Source organism: Protomyctophum bolini (genome assembly GCF_963924005.1).
Source record: "Protomyctophum bolini genome assembly, chromosome: 7".
NCBI classification, from domain to species: domain Eukaryota; kingdom Metazoa; phylum Chordata; class Actinopteri; order Myctophiformes; family Myctophidae; genus Protomyctophum; species Protomyctophum bolini.
Genome location: NC_137868.1, coordinates 14597835 through 14614530, shown reverse-complemented (window position 1 = coordinate 14614530; position 16696 = coordinate 14597835). Strand labels below are relative to the sequence as shown.

The 16696-nt window shown below is 41.7% G+C and overlaps 1 protein-coding gene across 1 annotated transcript; it reads left to right on the top strand.

The window, feature by feature from the left end:
* Positions 1 to 5026: 5026 nt before the first annotated feature.
* Positions 5027 to 10817, top strand: utp11 (UTP11 small subunit processome component). Its single transcript, XM_080767527.1, has 8 exons — positions 5027 to 5189; positions 5430 to 5491; positions 7884 to 7986; positions 8356 to 8475; positions 8718 to 8811; positions 9160 to 9290; positions 9900 to 10010; positions 10204 to 10817. The coding sequence occupies exons 1-8, from the start codon at positions 5130 to 5132 to the stop codon at positions 10285 to 10287; spliced, it is 765 nt and encodes a 254-aa protein (XP_080623653.1). The 5' UTR covers positions 5027 to 5129; the 3' UTR covers positions 10288 to 10817.
* Positions 10818 to 16696: the final 5879 nt, after the last annotated feature.

Below are 16696 nucleotides of genomic sequence, written 5' to 3'. Positions count from 1 at the left end.
GAACATAAGCTTTTGCAACTAACCAGATAACTGTCATGCATGCTTTGCCAAATGAAATTTAGTACACTAATACGATATGGCATTTAGAAAACTCCTGAGTCAAATTCGCTTAGCTATAATGTGCATCATGGCCTTGCACTTCAGATCAAATAGAATGCTCAAAAATAACTCGTGTCACTGCCACCCGTCTGGCAGCGTACCTGGAAAGGTACACCAGTTTAGGTGGTTCGGGCATCTGGTTAGGATGCCTCTTGGGCGTCTCCCTAGGGAGGTCCTCGACGCACGTCCCACTGGGAGGAGACCCCGGGGCAGACCAAGGCGCAGTTGGAGGAAATACATTGACCAACTGGCCTTGGAACGTCTCGGGATCCCCCAGGAGGAAGTCACTAATGTTGCTCTGGAGAGGGAAGTCTGGAGCACTCTGGTGGACCCGACTACGGATAAGCGGTTGAAGATGGATGGATGGAAAAATAACAGACCCATTGTTGTATTATGTGAGTGTGGATGCAATTTAGGATGAAGATACAGTACCATGGGTTCATCAGTAAGGTCACAACAACTGGTGTCATCTCTAGCCCATCGAAGCATAAAAATGGGCCATTGTCGAGTTAAGGATATATTAACCGTCCGTAAAACCGGTAAAACAGTTTAAGTGAAAAAACAATTAACGCAACACTTCGAAAGGGTCATGCAATGAGGTATAAATTAAGCTATCAACTGAGAGAGTTGTGTCACCACTCACCACCATTCACAACCATCAGGTAAATACTTTTACAGGAATGGTGGATCATACAGAACCTCAATAAGTGGTGTTGATTCTATTTCAGATGACCTGGGATTAAAAGGAGTCATTTTAAGGTTTATTTTGGTGAGAAATGTCTAGAATATGTTCTCAGCCCTCTGATTGGTCTCTGACCGACCATCCAGCAGGCTCCATCTGCCTTATTTCGCCATGGTTCCGACCACCTTCTGGTTGTTTATGCTGAGTTTACAAAAAAATAAAGCCAAGCCAAGTTTAAAATAAGAATTGACAATTGAAAATCAATACGAGTCAATGGTAGTGGATGCTCAGGATGTTGTCAACCCAAGCAACAGCAACCAAGAGGGGCGGGCCACGGGTGGGACAGTGTATTTGACACCTCAATTATAATTTAGATACATACATACATGGTACATCTGTATTGTTGGCTGAATATGCAGGCACAGCTCTAGCTCAAATCCTAAACAGCTGGGTGATCTGGGATATGCAACGTATTCCAAATAATTTCCCACACGCTTGTGTCCACGATTAGGTGGAAGAGGCCTGGGTCTCAAAAAGAAAATATGAAAGAACAATTGGACTAAGGATTCATCAGTAAGCTCACAACTGGTGTGTCATCTAGCCCATCAAAGCACAAAAATGTGTTTACTTTGTGTAAACTGTGTTTGACAGTGTTCAGGACAACAGTGCCCAATAGGCTCTCTTACCCTCTCCCTTTGTGGCAGGGAAGTCAATATAATAGTGCGGGAGATATAGCCACCAAGCTGTTGTTCCGTTTTTGTCATACTTAAAATTACTTGATAGAGTATGAGCATGTGGATTTATCAAGTTATTTATTATATTATGACAACAAGACTGGGTACACGGTCCAATAACAGTGTGGCTTCATGCAGATCTCAGTCTTCATGTGGTCAGTCTGACGCCAGTGCAAAGATGGTTGGCATAGCATCTGCTCTTAATCTCATCCCTAATTGTTTGTTGTTTCCAAGTAGCCTTTCAAAGAGCCTACTGTATATTGTAGAAAATTGAAATGAGGTTGATTTAGTTAGTGTCATTCAATTATTCTATTTGTTCGTTATAATACCATACACATATACCTAATGATATGTTATAAACTCAATAGACTGCTCTCAAGTAACTTTAAGTGACAGCACAGACTGAACATATGTTTCATGTGATCATGTTTACCGTCCGCTTCATCAACTGCTGTCAGTCATTGGTGGATTGAGCACTTGACTTAACCCATTAAGAAAGCCTAAATGTTGTTATCTTTAAGACCTGAGGCTGGTTCTACAAATTCCTCAATTCAATTGTTCATCACATTTCCCATTGTGATATCACTGTCTTGGTATGTTTATTCTAGAATAGTGCACGTATTTTCATAATGGGAAATGTGCAAGTGTAGTAATGCCAGTATACTGTAATCATCAATAAAGTATTATAGATGATTTCGCCAGTGGTCGTTTTTGCCATTACTATGTCATCACCCTTTAGACCAGTGTTGCCCAGACAGTGGGTTGGGACCCATTTGTGGGTCACAAACACATTTTATGGGTCCCTTTCATTTTTGTTTCCCACATATTGTTTTTAATTATTAACATTTCAATTTTCTTTTCAAAAAATGCTAAATGATTCATTAATTCAAAACAAATTCAATGATTTCTTCAGTAATTTCATGAAAAATTACATAAATTAGAAAACAAAAGTAGTGAAAATAGTCAATATAAAAGCTCACAAGTCACAAAGCAGCGCAAAGTGGCACATCGTGAGCTTGTACAGCTGCTATTTTCACTAGTTTGGGTCCCGGGCAAAATTTGTAATTTCTTCTGCTAAAAAGATTGGGAACCACTGCTTTAGACAACAGCTGCTAGGGGAAATACGCAGAACTGTGACCATGCAAAATTGAAATATATTGCTCCCTCTACTTCTCTCCATCCCAGTGCTTTGTGTGTCTGCAGTATAAAACAGTCTCAGATAATGCTGTAATATTCAAACCCTCTCCCCAACTCCAGCAGGGAAAATAAGCACCAGACTGGCAGTTAATTGTAGACGATTTACGTTTTACAGGAGGCTGTGGTTGAGGATCCCATCCAGGAGCTGCTGCTCCCACAGCACAGTCGAAGGTTGGCTCCTGAGTAACAAGAGGGGACAGTAAGGGACAGTAGAGAGGTTCATTATCTGTTGCAGTCTGACTTTTGACTCAGCCTATGCCGGTGTTGATTTCACACGTGAACGAGCTCCTAAATGGTACCTCTATCGCTGCAAGTCAAGAGTTTGATGTGAGAATGTTCAATGAGGCAACCAGAACCAGACATGGGGGGAATCCTGCATAGGACATTTCTGACAGGGTTGGCCCTGCCGCACATGATGGCCAACCATGGTCAGGGATGGGGAACATACCAGAGGCCTGAGCTCAGCCCAAATCCAGCAGTCTTATGTCAGCAGTGTTATTTTTACAGGGTCGTATTAGAAAACCAAGAGGCTATCCATCTGCCCCACTAGGGCATTCCTCTTATCACTGACCCTTGAAGAGACCACAACCTCTTGTGCTTCCCCGGTCTTGCATCAGCTTGTTACAAGCCTCCTATTTCCAGAGTAGTATTTACGGTACCCCCACTGTGGCTCACCATGGCGTTTCACTTGTAATGATGAATACTCACATGAATTAAACAGCAAGGAGCCCTGTAAGTCAGAACGCAGACACATTCAACCCGTAAATCTTGACTGCCGTCTGTGTTTGCCCTGTTAAACACATGTTTGCGGGCGAGCGGCTGAAGTTGGGCCTCGGGCCGGAGCCCTCTCTGGGATCAGGGTCATTTAGGCATCATCAGGCTGACAAACATGTTTGTGACATAATGTGGAAACAGTGATCCCATTCACAGGGTCTCATCTCTCCCGCAGAACATTCTGCATGCCGGGAAAAATCTCACACATATAAAACACATTCTTTGCGGACGCTGGGGAGGTGGGGATAGTGAGGGGAAAATGGCTGTTTAGTGGAATATCACTCTTCCTCCTTTTGGCTTCCTTTCCACATCCACAAAGAGTTTTGGAGTCTGGGTGAGATTAAGGGACTGGTGCCACTGCGGCTTTGTCTTTGTCTCTCCTTGGAATATTGTGTCAGGAAGTGGAGAGAGCGGCGTTCCCCAAGGGAGCGTGGTGACCCCGTCAGCATCTTCCCCCATCCCCGCAAAAGCATGCTGTTGTCATGCAACCACTTCAGTGAGAGGAACTTGTGTGAAGATTTGTGTCCACAAAATGAGATATCCACCATTTGGAAAAAGTGACATCAACTCTGGTACAACTGCCTGCTGTGCTGGCATTCAAGTAAAGCTCATTGTGGAGACATTTAGGTTAAGTTCTTTGCAACATATAGCCTAATGCCAGATCTAGTCCAATATTTATTTTTAGTATAGTATGTTGCGTGCGAGCCCTTTTTAGGTAACAATTTTGATATGAATTGAATCTGGTTCGGCATTTGCTTCACAATATGTTCATGTTTTCACTTTCATTAGATATCATCTGTCTAGGTTTGAATCAAGAAAGAAACAAGAACACTAAGCAGGGACATGCAGTAGCCTACAAGTGACTTGCAAAAAACACAAACTTAGTTGTTAACAAGGCTCTCCTGGCAAATGCAAGCAGTCATTACTCATTATGATGACCAGAAATGTTGTGTTTCAAAACCTTTGCCTATCAACTCATCAATGTGATCAGCCTCACTTGTTGTGGCTCTCAGCCGTGGTCAGGCCAGGCTTTCTGGTCTGGGATTTATACAATAAAATAAGGAATGGCAATATTGCTTGATCCATGAAAGCACAAAATTTGCACAATTAAATATCCAAAATTGACCTGTCAACATTATGTGTTTGTTAAAACAGTATTATTTTGATGAATGTATGATTATATAATGCATATCTGCAATCTGTTTATACGGTCATGTATATAGATTACTATTAAGTAACATTAAACTAAATCTGTGGAACTGGCAGTGAGTGATTTGATTTGCATAATGTGGACAACAGTGCCACCTACTGTTGAATATAAAGTTGTACAACAAAACAAAACAGAATACAATACAGTATGATGATTGATTACTGTTTAGTCATGAAGTTTCAGGAATCAAATTTATAATCAATCAGTACACTAGAAACAATGTATGGGTTGATCGCAAGTTTAAGTTTAAATTTTAGAGATTTTCTTTTTTATTCGTTTCTCGAATCTGCGAGAAACGAACAATACAGCTTCCGTAGTCAACAACCCACGTGTCTACTCTAAGCAAAGGAAGCACTCACTTGTCATTCTCTGCTCTGTTTTACCCTAAATAGGACTTTATTTTATTCATTACAGTTAGGCGCGATTTATAAACATGTCCTCGTTCAGGAAAGCGCTGAAATCCAAACAGAAAAACCACCATGAAAGATCTCAGGTGAGCAATTCACTGTTTTTGTTGACTATAGCATCTTAGCTAGCTGAGCAGCTAAACTGCCATATGCTGTCTGTGGTCTTCATATTGACTAGGATTGAATACAGATGAAAAACACAAGCACTTGCGAGATAATACAAAGTCAAACATACAAACCTGATAATTAAATGTAATGTTTGGAAGTAACTCAAACACTGTAAATGTAACGGTATACATAATGTCTATTAATATTTTCCTTACCAGCCTGGATTCAGGAATCATTTGGGATTTCTGGAGAAGAAGAAGGACTACAAACTCCGTGCAGAGTACGTGTATACATTTTCATCATGGATTTTCTTTGTTGACTAATTTGTCTATCTAAAATCATAGTAAAAAAAAAAGTACTAAACATTGAAATGGGCTCTATGTACACACTCAGAGTTACAGACCAGTACAGGACCATTTGGAACACACTCAAGGACACTGGTGTAGCCAGTGTTTCCAGTGAGCCTGTAACAGGCTGTATCAACTCTGTATAATAATGTAGACGAGACTGGCGTGTATCCTGGTATCCTTATGTGTGGCTTTATTGACAACTCTTATTAATGTAACCCCTGAACCTGGGTGCGTCACCTAACGTGTCCCCCGTACCTGCACACATAGGTTCCTATGCATATCTCCACATCTCCCTCTTTTAGTCGATTACTAACACTAGCCCTTACCCGTTGTGAGATATTTGCCCCCCTCTTGTGGCCGTGGGGGGGTACTGCGCCCGGAGCGTTTTTAATTCAGTAATAAATCTTGCATCCTTTGGTATTCTTCTCCTGATAAACTACACGGTTTGCACACATCTCACCATGCACAACGGCGACAGGTAGCCTGTCCACACATGGACCGCTACTTTGCATTCATATTCATGTCATATTGACAGTACAATACCCATTTTTGCATTTTTTAATCCACTAATAAATTCATTATAAATCATGAATGTGTCAAATTGGAAAAAGGGCTCCATTAAGACCTCCATATAATTATGGTCCATGCCTGTGTGAAAAGTGGGAGTGATTGGGGCAGCCAATGTTGAGATAAAGCGCTGTCAGGGACATTCAGACAGACAGACAGACAGACATTCGCTGAATTTTAGTATGATGATAGTATGATGATGATGATGATATGATGATATGATGATGATGATGATGATGATGATGATGATGATGATGATGATGATGATGATGATGATGATGATGATGATGATGATGATGATGATGATGATGATGATGATTTCTTACCCCAGGTGAATAGGGAAAAAAAGTTAAATAATAGCTATCACAATGAAACTTCTCCAGTTGATTACTTATATTAAAACTAAGATTTTTTGTATTACAAGTTTTCTGAAATTATATGTTTAAATATGCAAATTAGGCATTATATGCGCTAATTTGCATACATTTCGGGACGATAAATCTGAAGATCGGATAAAGCCAGGTTCAAAATTATCATTTCATTTTGTTGACACATTAGAGACAAAGAAAATTACACATGGGATTTTTGATATCTCTAATTATCACTCCACAAATCAGAAAATAGTGTCAACAGGCATAAAAAACACAATTTTCGGCATTTTTTTGGTATAAAATGTGATGTAAATCAGGCTGTGAATGATATATCAACAAATCCATGTGTAAATGTCTGCGGAATATAGTTAGGAATAAGACTGGAAAGTTTCGTGTATGTGAGTTCAACTGAAGTGGAGATTCTTTGTCCCAAGTATGAGGAAAACTCATTTTGAGAAAACGGCCTTTAAAGATTTGTATTGTAAAATTCCAAAACGTTTTATTTGAAGCCACTATTTTGAGACAAAATATCTCATCCAAACCTTGGCAACAACATATAATGGCATATATCATTGGAAAGGTCTGGACCTCAAGCTGACTGTGGTCTGATCCAAATATGGTCACTTCCTTTGTACCAACAACCAATCATGAAAATAGAGATGGTGGCTTTTCACCCCGAAAAACGAGCTGTCATTGGCTAAAATAAACTATCCAACTAAACATCTAAATCTGTATTTTTAATGTGTATTTTGCTTTAGTTTGAAAGAAAACATGTTTAGGAAGCAAAATAGCAAAAAAAAAAAAAAAAGAAAAATCATGATTTCACCTGGGGTGTCTCACCTTAAACAAACAATATGTTAATTTATTTTACTGTAATTACACAGAATTATTTTCTTTTACTTCAACTCAAGCGTGTACAGTATGAAATCTACTATTAAAGAATGACTAAGCATAACACACATTATAACTTTTTAAATGAATTACTTGTAGTGTATCTTTTCTTTTAACCAATGCAAATATACTAATGAACATAAATGCACTTTTCCTATCTAGAGGATCAGGGTAGACTGCCTGAGTCCCCGAAGCTGTGCAGGGATTATTCTGCCCTGTTTATAAGTCCATTCTGACTGGTCTTTTAATCATGTGCCCTGATCTAGTAACTGTAGGAGTAGGAGTCTCTGGAATGACCCTAACTCTGAGTCTGTTTGACCAGAATGGAACAGAGCCTTCATTAGTACCATCGCTCCTGTGACGATGATTATACTAATGAAGGCTCTGTTCGTGCGGCTAGTTTAGCCTATAAATAAGGACACTACAAGGTAGAAAGTGGTTCAGGTTTAATCACATGATTGATGTTGATGTTATTTTGTTATTTATTTTATAGTGACTACCACAAAAAACAGAACACTCTTTCTGCCCTGCGCAAGAAAGCCCTGGATAAAAACCCAGATGAGTTTTACTTCAACATGATCAGCACCCAGCTGCAGGTAACAACCTCACTCCATTGTCCAGTTTGTGTGGAAACATGACTTACAAATTAAACATAATGTACAATATCACTTTACAACAGTGATGTTGTAATCCCAAATGTTTAAGAACCCCCATACCTCTCTGACATGTACAAATGGAACCAAATGCACCCTGTGCATACTGCATTCTCAGAGTTACAGACCTGTAAAGGTCCATTTAGAACCCCCTTCCCAAGGAACCCTGAAGCACCCTGCCTGGACCCCACTTTGAGAACCAGTGCTATACAACATTTGACATGTCCCCTGTAGCACCCTGCCTGGACCCCACTTTGAGAACCAGTGCTATACAACATTTGACATGTCCCCTGTACTCTGCTATGATGACAGGATGGTGTGCATACCAAGAATAAGGAGACGCATGACGTAGAGCTAACAGAGGAGCAGAAGAAACTGATGAGAACACAGGATATCAGATATGTGGAGATGAAGAGGGTTTCTGAGGCTAAGGTAAGAGGTCAAGAAAGATTGCTTTCAACTATGATAAATGCAAATGTTTGAATACTTTTTTACGTTATGCGTTGTTGTGAGGAGCAATGCATGACCTTTTCTATGTGATGGAATGTATCTACTAAGATTTGATGTCCTCACATTACCCTGTTCTGAATAGAAATTTACAATGTGTCCAAGCAATATATGCTAATACAAAAAATAAGTGTCAAATGAAATATTTCCTTTTTTTTCTCCCTCAGAAAATCGAGAGGTTGAAAGCAGAGCTCCATCTTCTGGAGGCTGATGGTAAACAGAAAAACAAGCATACCTTCTTTGTGGATTCCAAGAAAGAAGGTAGAGTAACGCCAGCGTTATTTTGATTGTCAAAGCAAACTGCTCTTTGACTCTTAAAGATGGAGTGCCACAATTAGTTTCCACCCTAAAACATGATCAGCAGGTATTATTATAATATAAGGAGGAATACAAATTTTCCAAAAAGTGTACAGTAATGGTGGTTGCACACCGGCCGCGTTTTTCGGAAAATCGATGGAGAAACGCTGCTAAAAATCTGAAAAACGCGCTCCCCACGGTGTGTGGGGACCTTAACGTATTTTTTTAAATCATGCTTTTATGTGGACACTCCATCTTTAAGACATAATGCAATTCCGGGGAAACTTACTGTAGTTGTGCTGTGTTTTCCAGTGGAGTCATTTGACTTGGCCAGCCATCTGAACACAGACCCAGGGCTGGTGGACCGGGTGTTCAACCGACCAACACTGCACACTCTGGAGACTAAGACCCTCAAGGGAGCTACAGCACCTGGCAGTCTGAAAGTATGACTACACTTGATTGATTACTTTATTGGTAGAAATGTAATCAGTACAGGGTACAGTCAAACAGAAATGTAATCAGTACAGGGTACAGTCAAACAGAAATGTAATCAGTACAGGGTACAGTCAAACAGAAATGTAATCAGTACAGGGTACAGTCAAGCACACTTCCAAAGGGATCACCGAAAAAAGTCCTTGCACACCAGCCACTATTTCTGAGCATACAGCTCTGTAGATTGTGTGGTACTGTATAATGTAGTGTACTCAGTACTGTAGTGCATACATGGGCAACTGCCGGTTCACTTAATGCGGCCCGCACTCCCCCACAGGCTAAATCTGAATTCTGATATTATTGATTTCAGGTGTTACAACTCCAAACATGCAAACATAATCCACTTTAATTCCTTCAGTCTATATTAGACAATAATGTTCTGTAAACATCTGAGTGGTATCCTGTAAATTCTGAAGGATTTTGTTGGCTGTGAGTGTTCAAATCCCCCTGAACGTGATCTCAGCAATATTGTTCACCACCTCACGTCTTTATTAAAACAACATTAATAGTTGTTGGTGTGGATAGCCCTTAACTCCTGATGTTTCCCTGCATACCTGTAGAGGCTAGCCAAACAGAGGAGGCACCAGTACAAACTCCTGTCCCAGAGGATTGACAGGGAAAAGAAGATGTTTGTCATCAGCCAGAAGATACAGACCCGCAAAGACTTACAGGTGAGGAGACACGTCCCAAGCAAATAGAACTGAGGCGAAATTCCCTGCTCTACTGATTTTTAGGCGAAATCAAGTGTGATAAACCACTTGGATTTGGATGCTTTATTTCCCGTTTACCATAAGCATTTTCTGAGAGTGAATGTGATGATGACATATTTCAAATGGTACTGTTTTTGTCTCCTTTGTTCCCCAGGATAAGATCAAGAGAGTAAAAGTTAGCAAGGAGACACCCAATGCTGCTGCCATCTACAAGTTTGAGGCCAAGCGGAAACGTTAAGGGAGATATGTACCATACTCATTGCTGAATATTGGACCGTTGTTAACCCATGGAACATAAAACATGGGACTGTATGTGCTCTTCACAAAAGTAAAATTCTGATATAATTACAGTCACAATCCCTATTTTGGACATTTGGTTATAGGCAAGGGTTTTCAAAAACATGTCTAAAGTTTCAAGGAAAACTCGTCCTGTTGCAAAGTATATAGGACTTGGTTTATATGAAAATGTTGAAGCAAGCCATGTAAACAAACCAGTTGTTCTCTAGGTGACGTCCTTCCTGCTGGAAAAAGGCTTTCCTTTGACATATCTTTGCTCTCATTCATCTTTGGAACTGAGTGACATGTATCTGCTATGAGGAGTTTTGAACACCAGAGTTTTAACAGAAGCAAAACATTGTGAACAGTGATTTCAGTTCAAGGTGTTTACGTGGCAGTGAGATATGCAGTTTTTTGTACATATTTAACAGACCATTTTTTGTTTGTAAAAAATAAATGATTTGTGATGATTCTGACATTACAGTGCAAGTTCATTTTGTACTTCTCTGATTTCACATACAGATGTAGTTTTCACTGTCAGTGGTGTGGGTTGTTGTTGTACCAGTAGGTGGCACTGGTGTTCCTCACAAGTCTTATCTGGAAATGGAATGACATTTGTGACAAGATATTGGTAGATAAGTAGACTAGGACAGGCTAAAGGCGGTACAATTCACTTTTGCTTTAAAACTTTTGATAGTTTGTAGAACCATGACCAACTTGTTTATTGTTAATGTTTTAACTGACTGACTGGCATTTTTGTGTGTCATTTCTGTCATGTACCTCTCAGCCTAGAAGTAGATCTGCCATTCATGCATGGTTTTATTTTTGGTATTCCTTCATAGCTATGCGATCGGGCAATAAGTGCAGACAAAAGTGATGCCTGATTTACTTTGCTGCGCACCAAAAATAGCTGATCTACAAGCTCACAAAGCGTTATAGGTGTCTGCAGAGTTCCTGCAGCCCCAGAGTGTCGGAATAGACTGCAGGGCCGGGCGCCCAGCAGCAGATCACAGCCTTCCCGGCTTGATTGATCACTGTGGTGGCAGCAGCTTCATAAACAGGGCCCATCCATCAGCCTCTCCCGGGAGCCACTGGATGGGGGGGGAAGGAGGGAGGAGAGGGAGCCAGTCAGAAAATGTCACCAGGCTCGGGGAGAGGTTGGAGGGGGTGGAGGCAAAGGGCCCGGAGGCCCTGGCTGGGACACTGCTGACCAGAGCAAAGGTGAGGCCAGCTGCTGAGGAACGGGCCAAAAAGGAGGAAGAGTGATGTGTGGATGTTGGCCTGGATTGCACTCTGTCATTACCACTCTGTTAAAGGCTCTGCTCTGGTCTGTTTTGTTTTGAACTCTTACTAAAGCCCAGGCTATATCAATTGATTATCACAGTTTTGGTGAAATTATAGCCCCAAACTTTGAAACAATACCCTTATGCGACCGCTATGAAAACCTGCATTTCAGGTCTGTCAAGCCTCGTGACACATTCCATATATGGCCGTCTCCATATATGAAGATCACAACATTGACCTCATCAAACCCTGGATAGCCATACATGGAGAAGACTGGATCATCACCTAGATCTGCATATGGAGCCGGCCAGCAACTCTACATCTGGCCACCAGATTAATAGTTTAACTCCTGCTTCTTAACTTGCTGTATGAAGAAGCTCTGTTGTTTCAGCGAGACCTCGCCCTCAGGGCGTCTTACTGGTTACAAATGCATACCTGTACATACTATACAAATTATTGCCTAATTACTGCGTGCGTATACTGCACTTTCACTTTTCAATTCTGTCTCTGTACACAAATGCAGGCTCTCATACACAGACACAAAGCAGAGCAAGACCCTTTGCTGGCATTTTGAGTGTTGACCATTCATGCCAGAATGATGTTCTACCCAGTGACAGAGTGACTGACGTCCTTTGCTGACATCCCACGCCACTCTTATCCTCGCCTTCCTCTCTCTCTCTCCCTCACTGCCCCCTCCTACTGCGTCACAGCGCTAAGCGAGCGTGCCGGCATCGGGACCTTCAGGACCTCCAGTGTCCACCAGCGGAGATGAACTGGGGGGGTGGGGATGCTTGAGGAGAGCCCAGGGGTCAAAACGTTGTGCGCAGTTTCCGGGGCCCGTTTGCCACTGTGTGACCCAAACACAGATGGGCCACTGTTCCTTTCTCCCAAAGCTCTCCTTTCTTTCCCTCCCCAGGAACAGAAATCTTAGGCTAAGAGGGCGAAGAGAGGCAGGGGCTCGAGGGGGTGGGCCTGTGGGCGACCAACTGATTTTAAAGATATAGACAAGGCACCCAACCCCCACCGCCAACTACTGACCTTGAGGTTTTGAGAAGGAACAGCCATTTAGGGTTTAGGGGAGTGGGGGTGCCATGGCAGTCATTCAGCCGCAGGGCATGACAATGACCCTGGTATAGTAACTGTTTCTGAATGAAAGTGCAGCCTGGTTAAGAGTACGGGGTGAATACAATTGGTCATTCATATCTGGAGAAATATGAGTTAAGATATCGGAAGTGTTCAGCAATATCTCTCATGAATACATTAGGTCATTTTTCTGGAATAGAGAATGAAAGCTGTTCATCGACTTATTATCCTTTTTTGTCGTGTTGTGTTGTGCATTTTAGATGGGCTGGCTTGACGATCTGGGACGCAGAAGAAATAGAATCAACCATCATGCTAATAGGGCAATATCAACTGAATAGAAAGGTAAACGTGGTGATGCAGACATGCAGTAGACTATGTTTAATGTTATCACATTTTTATTCCAATGTGAATATAACATATAAAACACATAACCTGTATGCATTTGATGCAACTCATGCTTTATACCTTGCTTACTCTGGATTAAGAGTTTCTGCTAAATGCCTACATTTTAAATAGTCCCCTTTGAACCACAAGTGGTTGAAAGGGGCAGGTTAAAAATAGGGTTTATTTTCTTTGTAGAAAATAGACAACCTACAAGATCTCACCCTGTTTCTTTGTGAGCTTGTAGCTCAGCTATTTCCACCTATTATGCCCCCCCCCCAAACAGGGATGCTATTTCTTTTTTTAATATATTTGTGAAGATTGAAATATTTGCCTATAATGACATGCCCAAAATAGGAACTCCAGTTAAAAAGTGGTTACAGCACTTTCCCCATAAATGTGAAGCACTTACTAGACATAAATGTAGTTTATTATTGGATGGTTGATTCAAATATAGCCAAATTGATTAGCCACTATTACAATGCTATACAACAGCAGAATACATATTTTACAATATTTTTTAGATTGCATTTTTATGTAGACTTAGATAGAATTTGATGTAGACTTCATTATTATGTAGACATAGCACTATAAAGTATACATGCATAGTTCCATTATATAGATATTCCACTGTTACATTCTTAGCTTACGTATGATTCATGATACTTCATGAATCATACTTTTTTATGTATGTGATGTATTGCCATGCTTTTTGTTCTTGCTTAATGTAAGTCGCTCTGGATTAAGAGCGTCTGCTAAATGCCTAAATTGTAAATTTACATTGCACTTAGCACCTTCCAAACCTGTTTTAACCAGCATTTGATCCTTACACCCGACAACACTGCACCACTGCTGACTACCTAATTCACCCACAGCTCCTCTGTGCTGCTCCCCATATCAGCTCACAAAGCCCAGGTTAAGGATGGTTAAGGACGGTGCTAATCGATCCACCCCCCAATTACGGAGAGGTAGGGCATTGAGACGAGAGGAATAGAAGGGAGAGGTAGCCTGGGGTTGGAGGAGTGCAGGGAGTTGGGCGGGACGGGATGGGACGGGACAGGGGGGCTGAGAAGAGAGGGAGCAACGCAGAGATGGAAGGGTGGAGAGAGGTAGTGTTTATCCTTGGATCTCTCTCTCCTTTAACTTGAAGCAGGGTGTCATGGGGCGTTTGAAGTGCCGGATAGGGAAGAGGGACAGGGGAGCGAAAAGGAGGGAGGGGACGGCAGCCGTGCAAGCAGGGTCTGTCTCCATGCCAGGGGGAAGATGTCTGAAAGAAAATCTTTACAGCCTTGACAGTGCCCCTGACGCGTGTGCATCCATAGATGTGTGTTTGTGTGTGTGTCTGTTAACATTTGGATATGTGTATCTTTGCTGCCGTGTGTGTGTGTGCGCGCGCATGTGTGCGTGCCTGCCTGCCTGTGTGCATGTGTGTGTGTGTGTGTGTTTGTGTGAGTGAAAGTGTGTCACGTGAGGCGGGGATCACAGAACCCCCTTTTTAAATTGCCACTAATGAGCCACGGGCCCTGGCTGGCGAGAGGTACTCGAATTGATTAAATTTGCATGGGAGCCTAAATCACGATGGGGCCTCATCCTTGTATCCCCCCCGTCCCACCCCTCCACCACCCCTGCAAGCACACAGGCTCTCTCTCTCTCTCTCTCTCTCTCTCTTACACTCACTCACTCACTCACTCACTCACTCACTCACTCCACACCACACCACACCACACCACACCACACCACACCACACCACACCACACCACACCACACCACACACACACACACACACACACACACACACACACACACACACACACACACACACACACACATGTACACATGTACTGTATACAGGCATAAATGCACACACATGCATAACCCCTGGTATACATGAGGCCCCCATCTCCACCATATCAAACCTACAGGGGGTATCTCACTGTGAGAGAGGAGGACAGGCCAGGGGGATGTTGTGTGTGTGTGTGTGGGGTTGGTTGTAGTGTTGAACGGGGCGTGGAGCGCACCCATCTGCCCCGGTATTACTGTCAGTCCATCATTCAGAGGGACGGCAGGCGCGCGCCTCGGGGACGTGTTCATTACGCTTTAACTACCGGATCTGTCCTTGTCTCCAGGCCTCCCCGTGTCATTGTCTGCCTGTGATTGTGTGTGTGTGCGTGCCGTGCGTGTGTCTGCGTATGTGTCTGATGTGTTTGTGTATTTATGTCTGCTATAGCATCACAGTTGAACACTCATGTCTGTGTGTGTGCGTGCCTGCCTGCCTGCCTGCGTGCCTGCCTGCCTGCGTGCGTGTGTTTGTACACACTTCTTACTTGAGTTTACAGTAGCTGTTTTGTGTTTTGTGCTGTGTGTTTATTACGTTAAAGTCACACCTATTGAACAATATTATGCAATTTCTTTGTATTCTGCAATCATGCAAACATGTTTTCCTCCTGTAAAACGAAAGATGATTGGGTCCATGTTCACACTCTTAGAGGTAAATGACAAAATGAACACAGAATTTTACTGTGTGTGTAGAATACTACATCAACAAATAACAGCCATTATGCTATGTAGGCTTGAATAAACCAGTGTTAATCAGTAATAATATGTAGGGCTGCAACCGTGTAATTAATGATAAAAAAACATCTATAATTGATCATTTCGATTAGTAATCGACCCCTGTAGATCAGATATTTTAACTATTCGTAAGTATAATATAGGGTTTAACTGGTTAAACTATTTGTTCAAATCTATTAAAAAAAGTTAAATATGCGTTTAACTTTTTAATAGATTTGAATTATATCTTAATTATTTGATTATCGGTAATTGAAAAGGTATTTGACACAATAATCGCTAAGAAAAGTATCGATGGTTGCAGCCCTAATATGAGATCCACCCAGCAATTAATCTTAAACTAAAACTGCATGTTTGTTATGACAAACCCACTTGTCAACATTCAAAGCATCCTGTTTCACGTCATGAATCACAATACGGACGTTAGATACACTTGAAATGAAGTTTCATCTGGACTTTGGCCACTTAAAAAATGGTTGTGGAAGTTTTTGAAAATGTTTGAGAAAAGGCTTTTTAAAAGGCTGATGCACACCTCAAAGGTTATAGTAACAGGTGTGTTTGTATAGTACAACCAGAAAGCTCCAAAGTCCAAATGTTCAGAAAAGGATCTATGATATCAAATAAAGAGCATCTTTTTTTAAAGTTCCAGACAGTGTGCGGGACCTTTTTCTTTGATTTTATATCATAGCTCCCTTTCTGAGAGAAAAAAAATATTATACGTTTCTTGTCCTTTCAGTCAGTCTGACACCATTTCATGGCTGCTGCCACCACACTCCTTTTCACCCCATTAACCAGTAAATCATATATACTTCATTGACTGGGGTCCCTCAAGGATATGTACTTGGTCCCCTCCCTTGTCCTACTATATCAAACCTCTAAATCCGCCATTTTCACTTAATCAGAATAGGGGGATAGGATGTGGCTAAGTAATAAGACCTGTCTTTCTCTCACAGTCTCTCCTTCACCCTATAACCCAGTGGTTCTCAAAGTGGGATTCGGGACCCTCGGGGATCCTTTAGGCTTAGGGCATCCTAGGGGTTCTCCACCTAGATGAA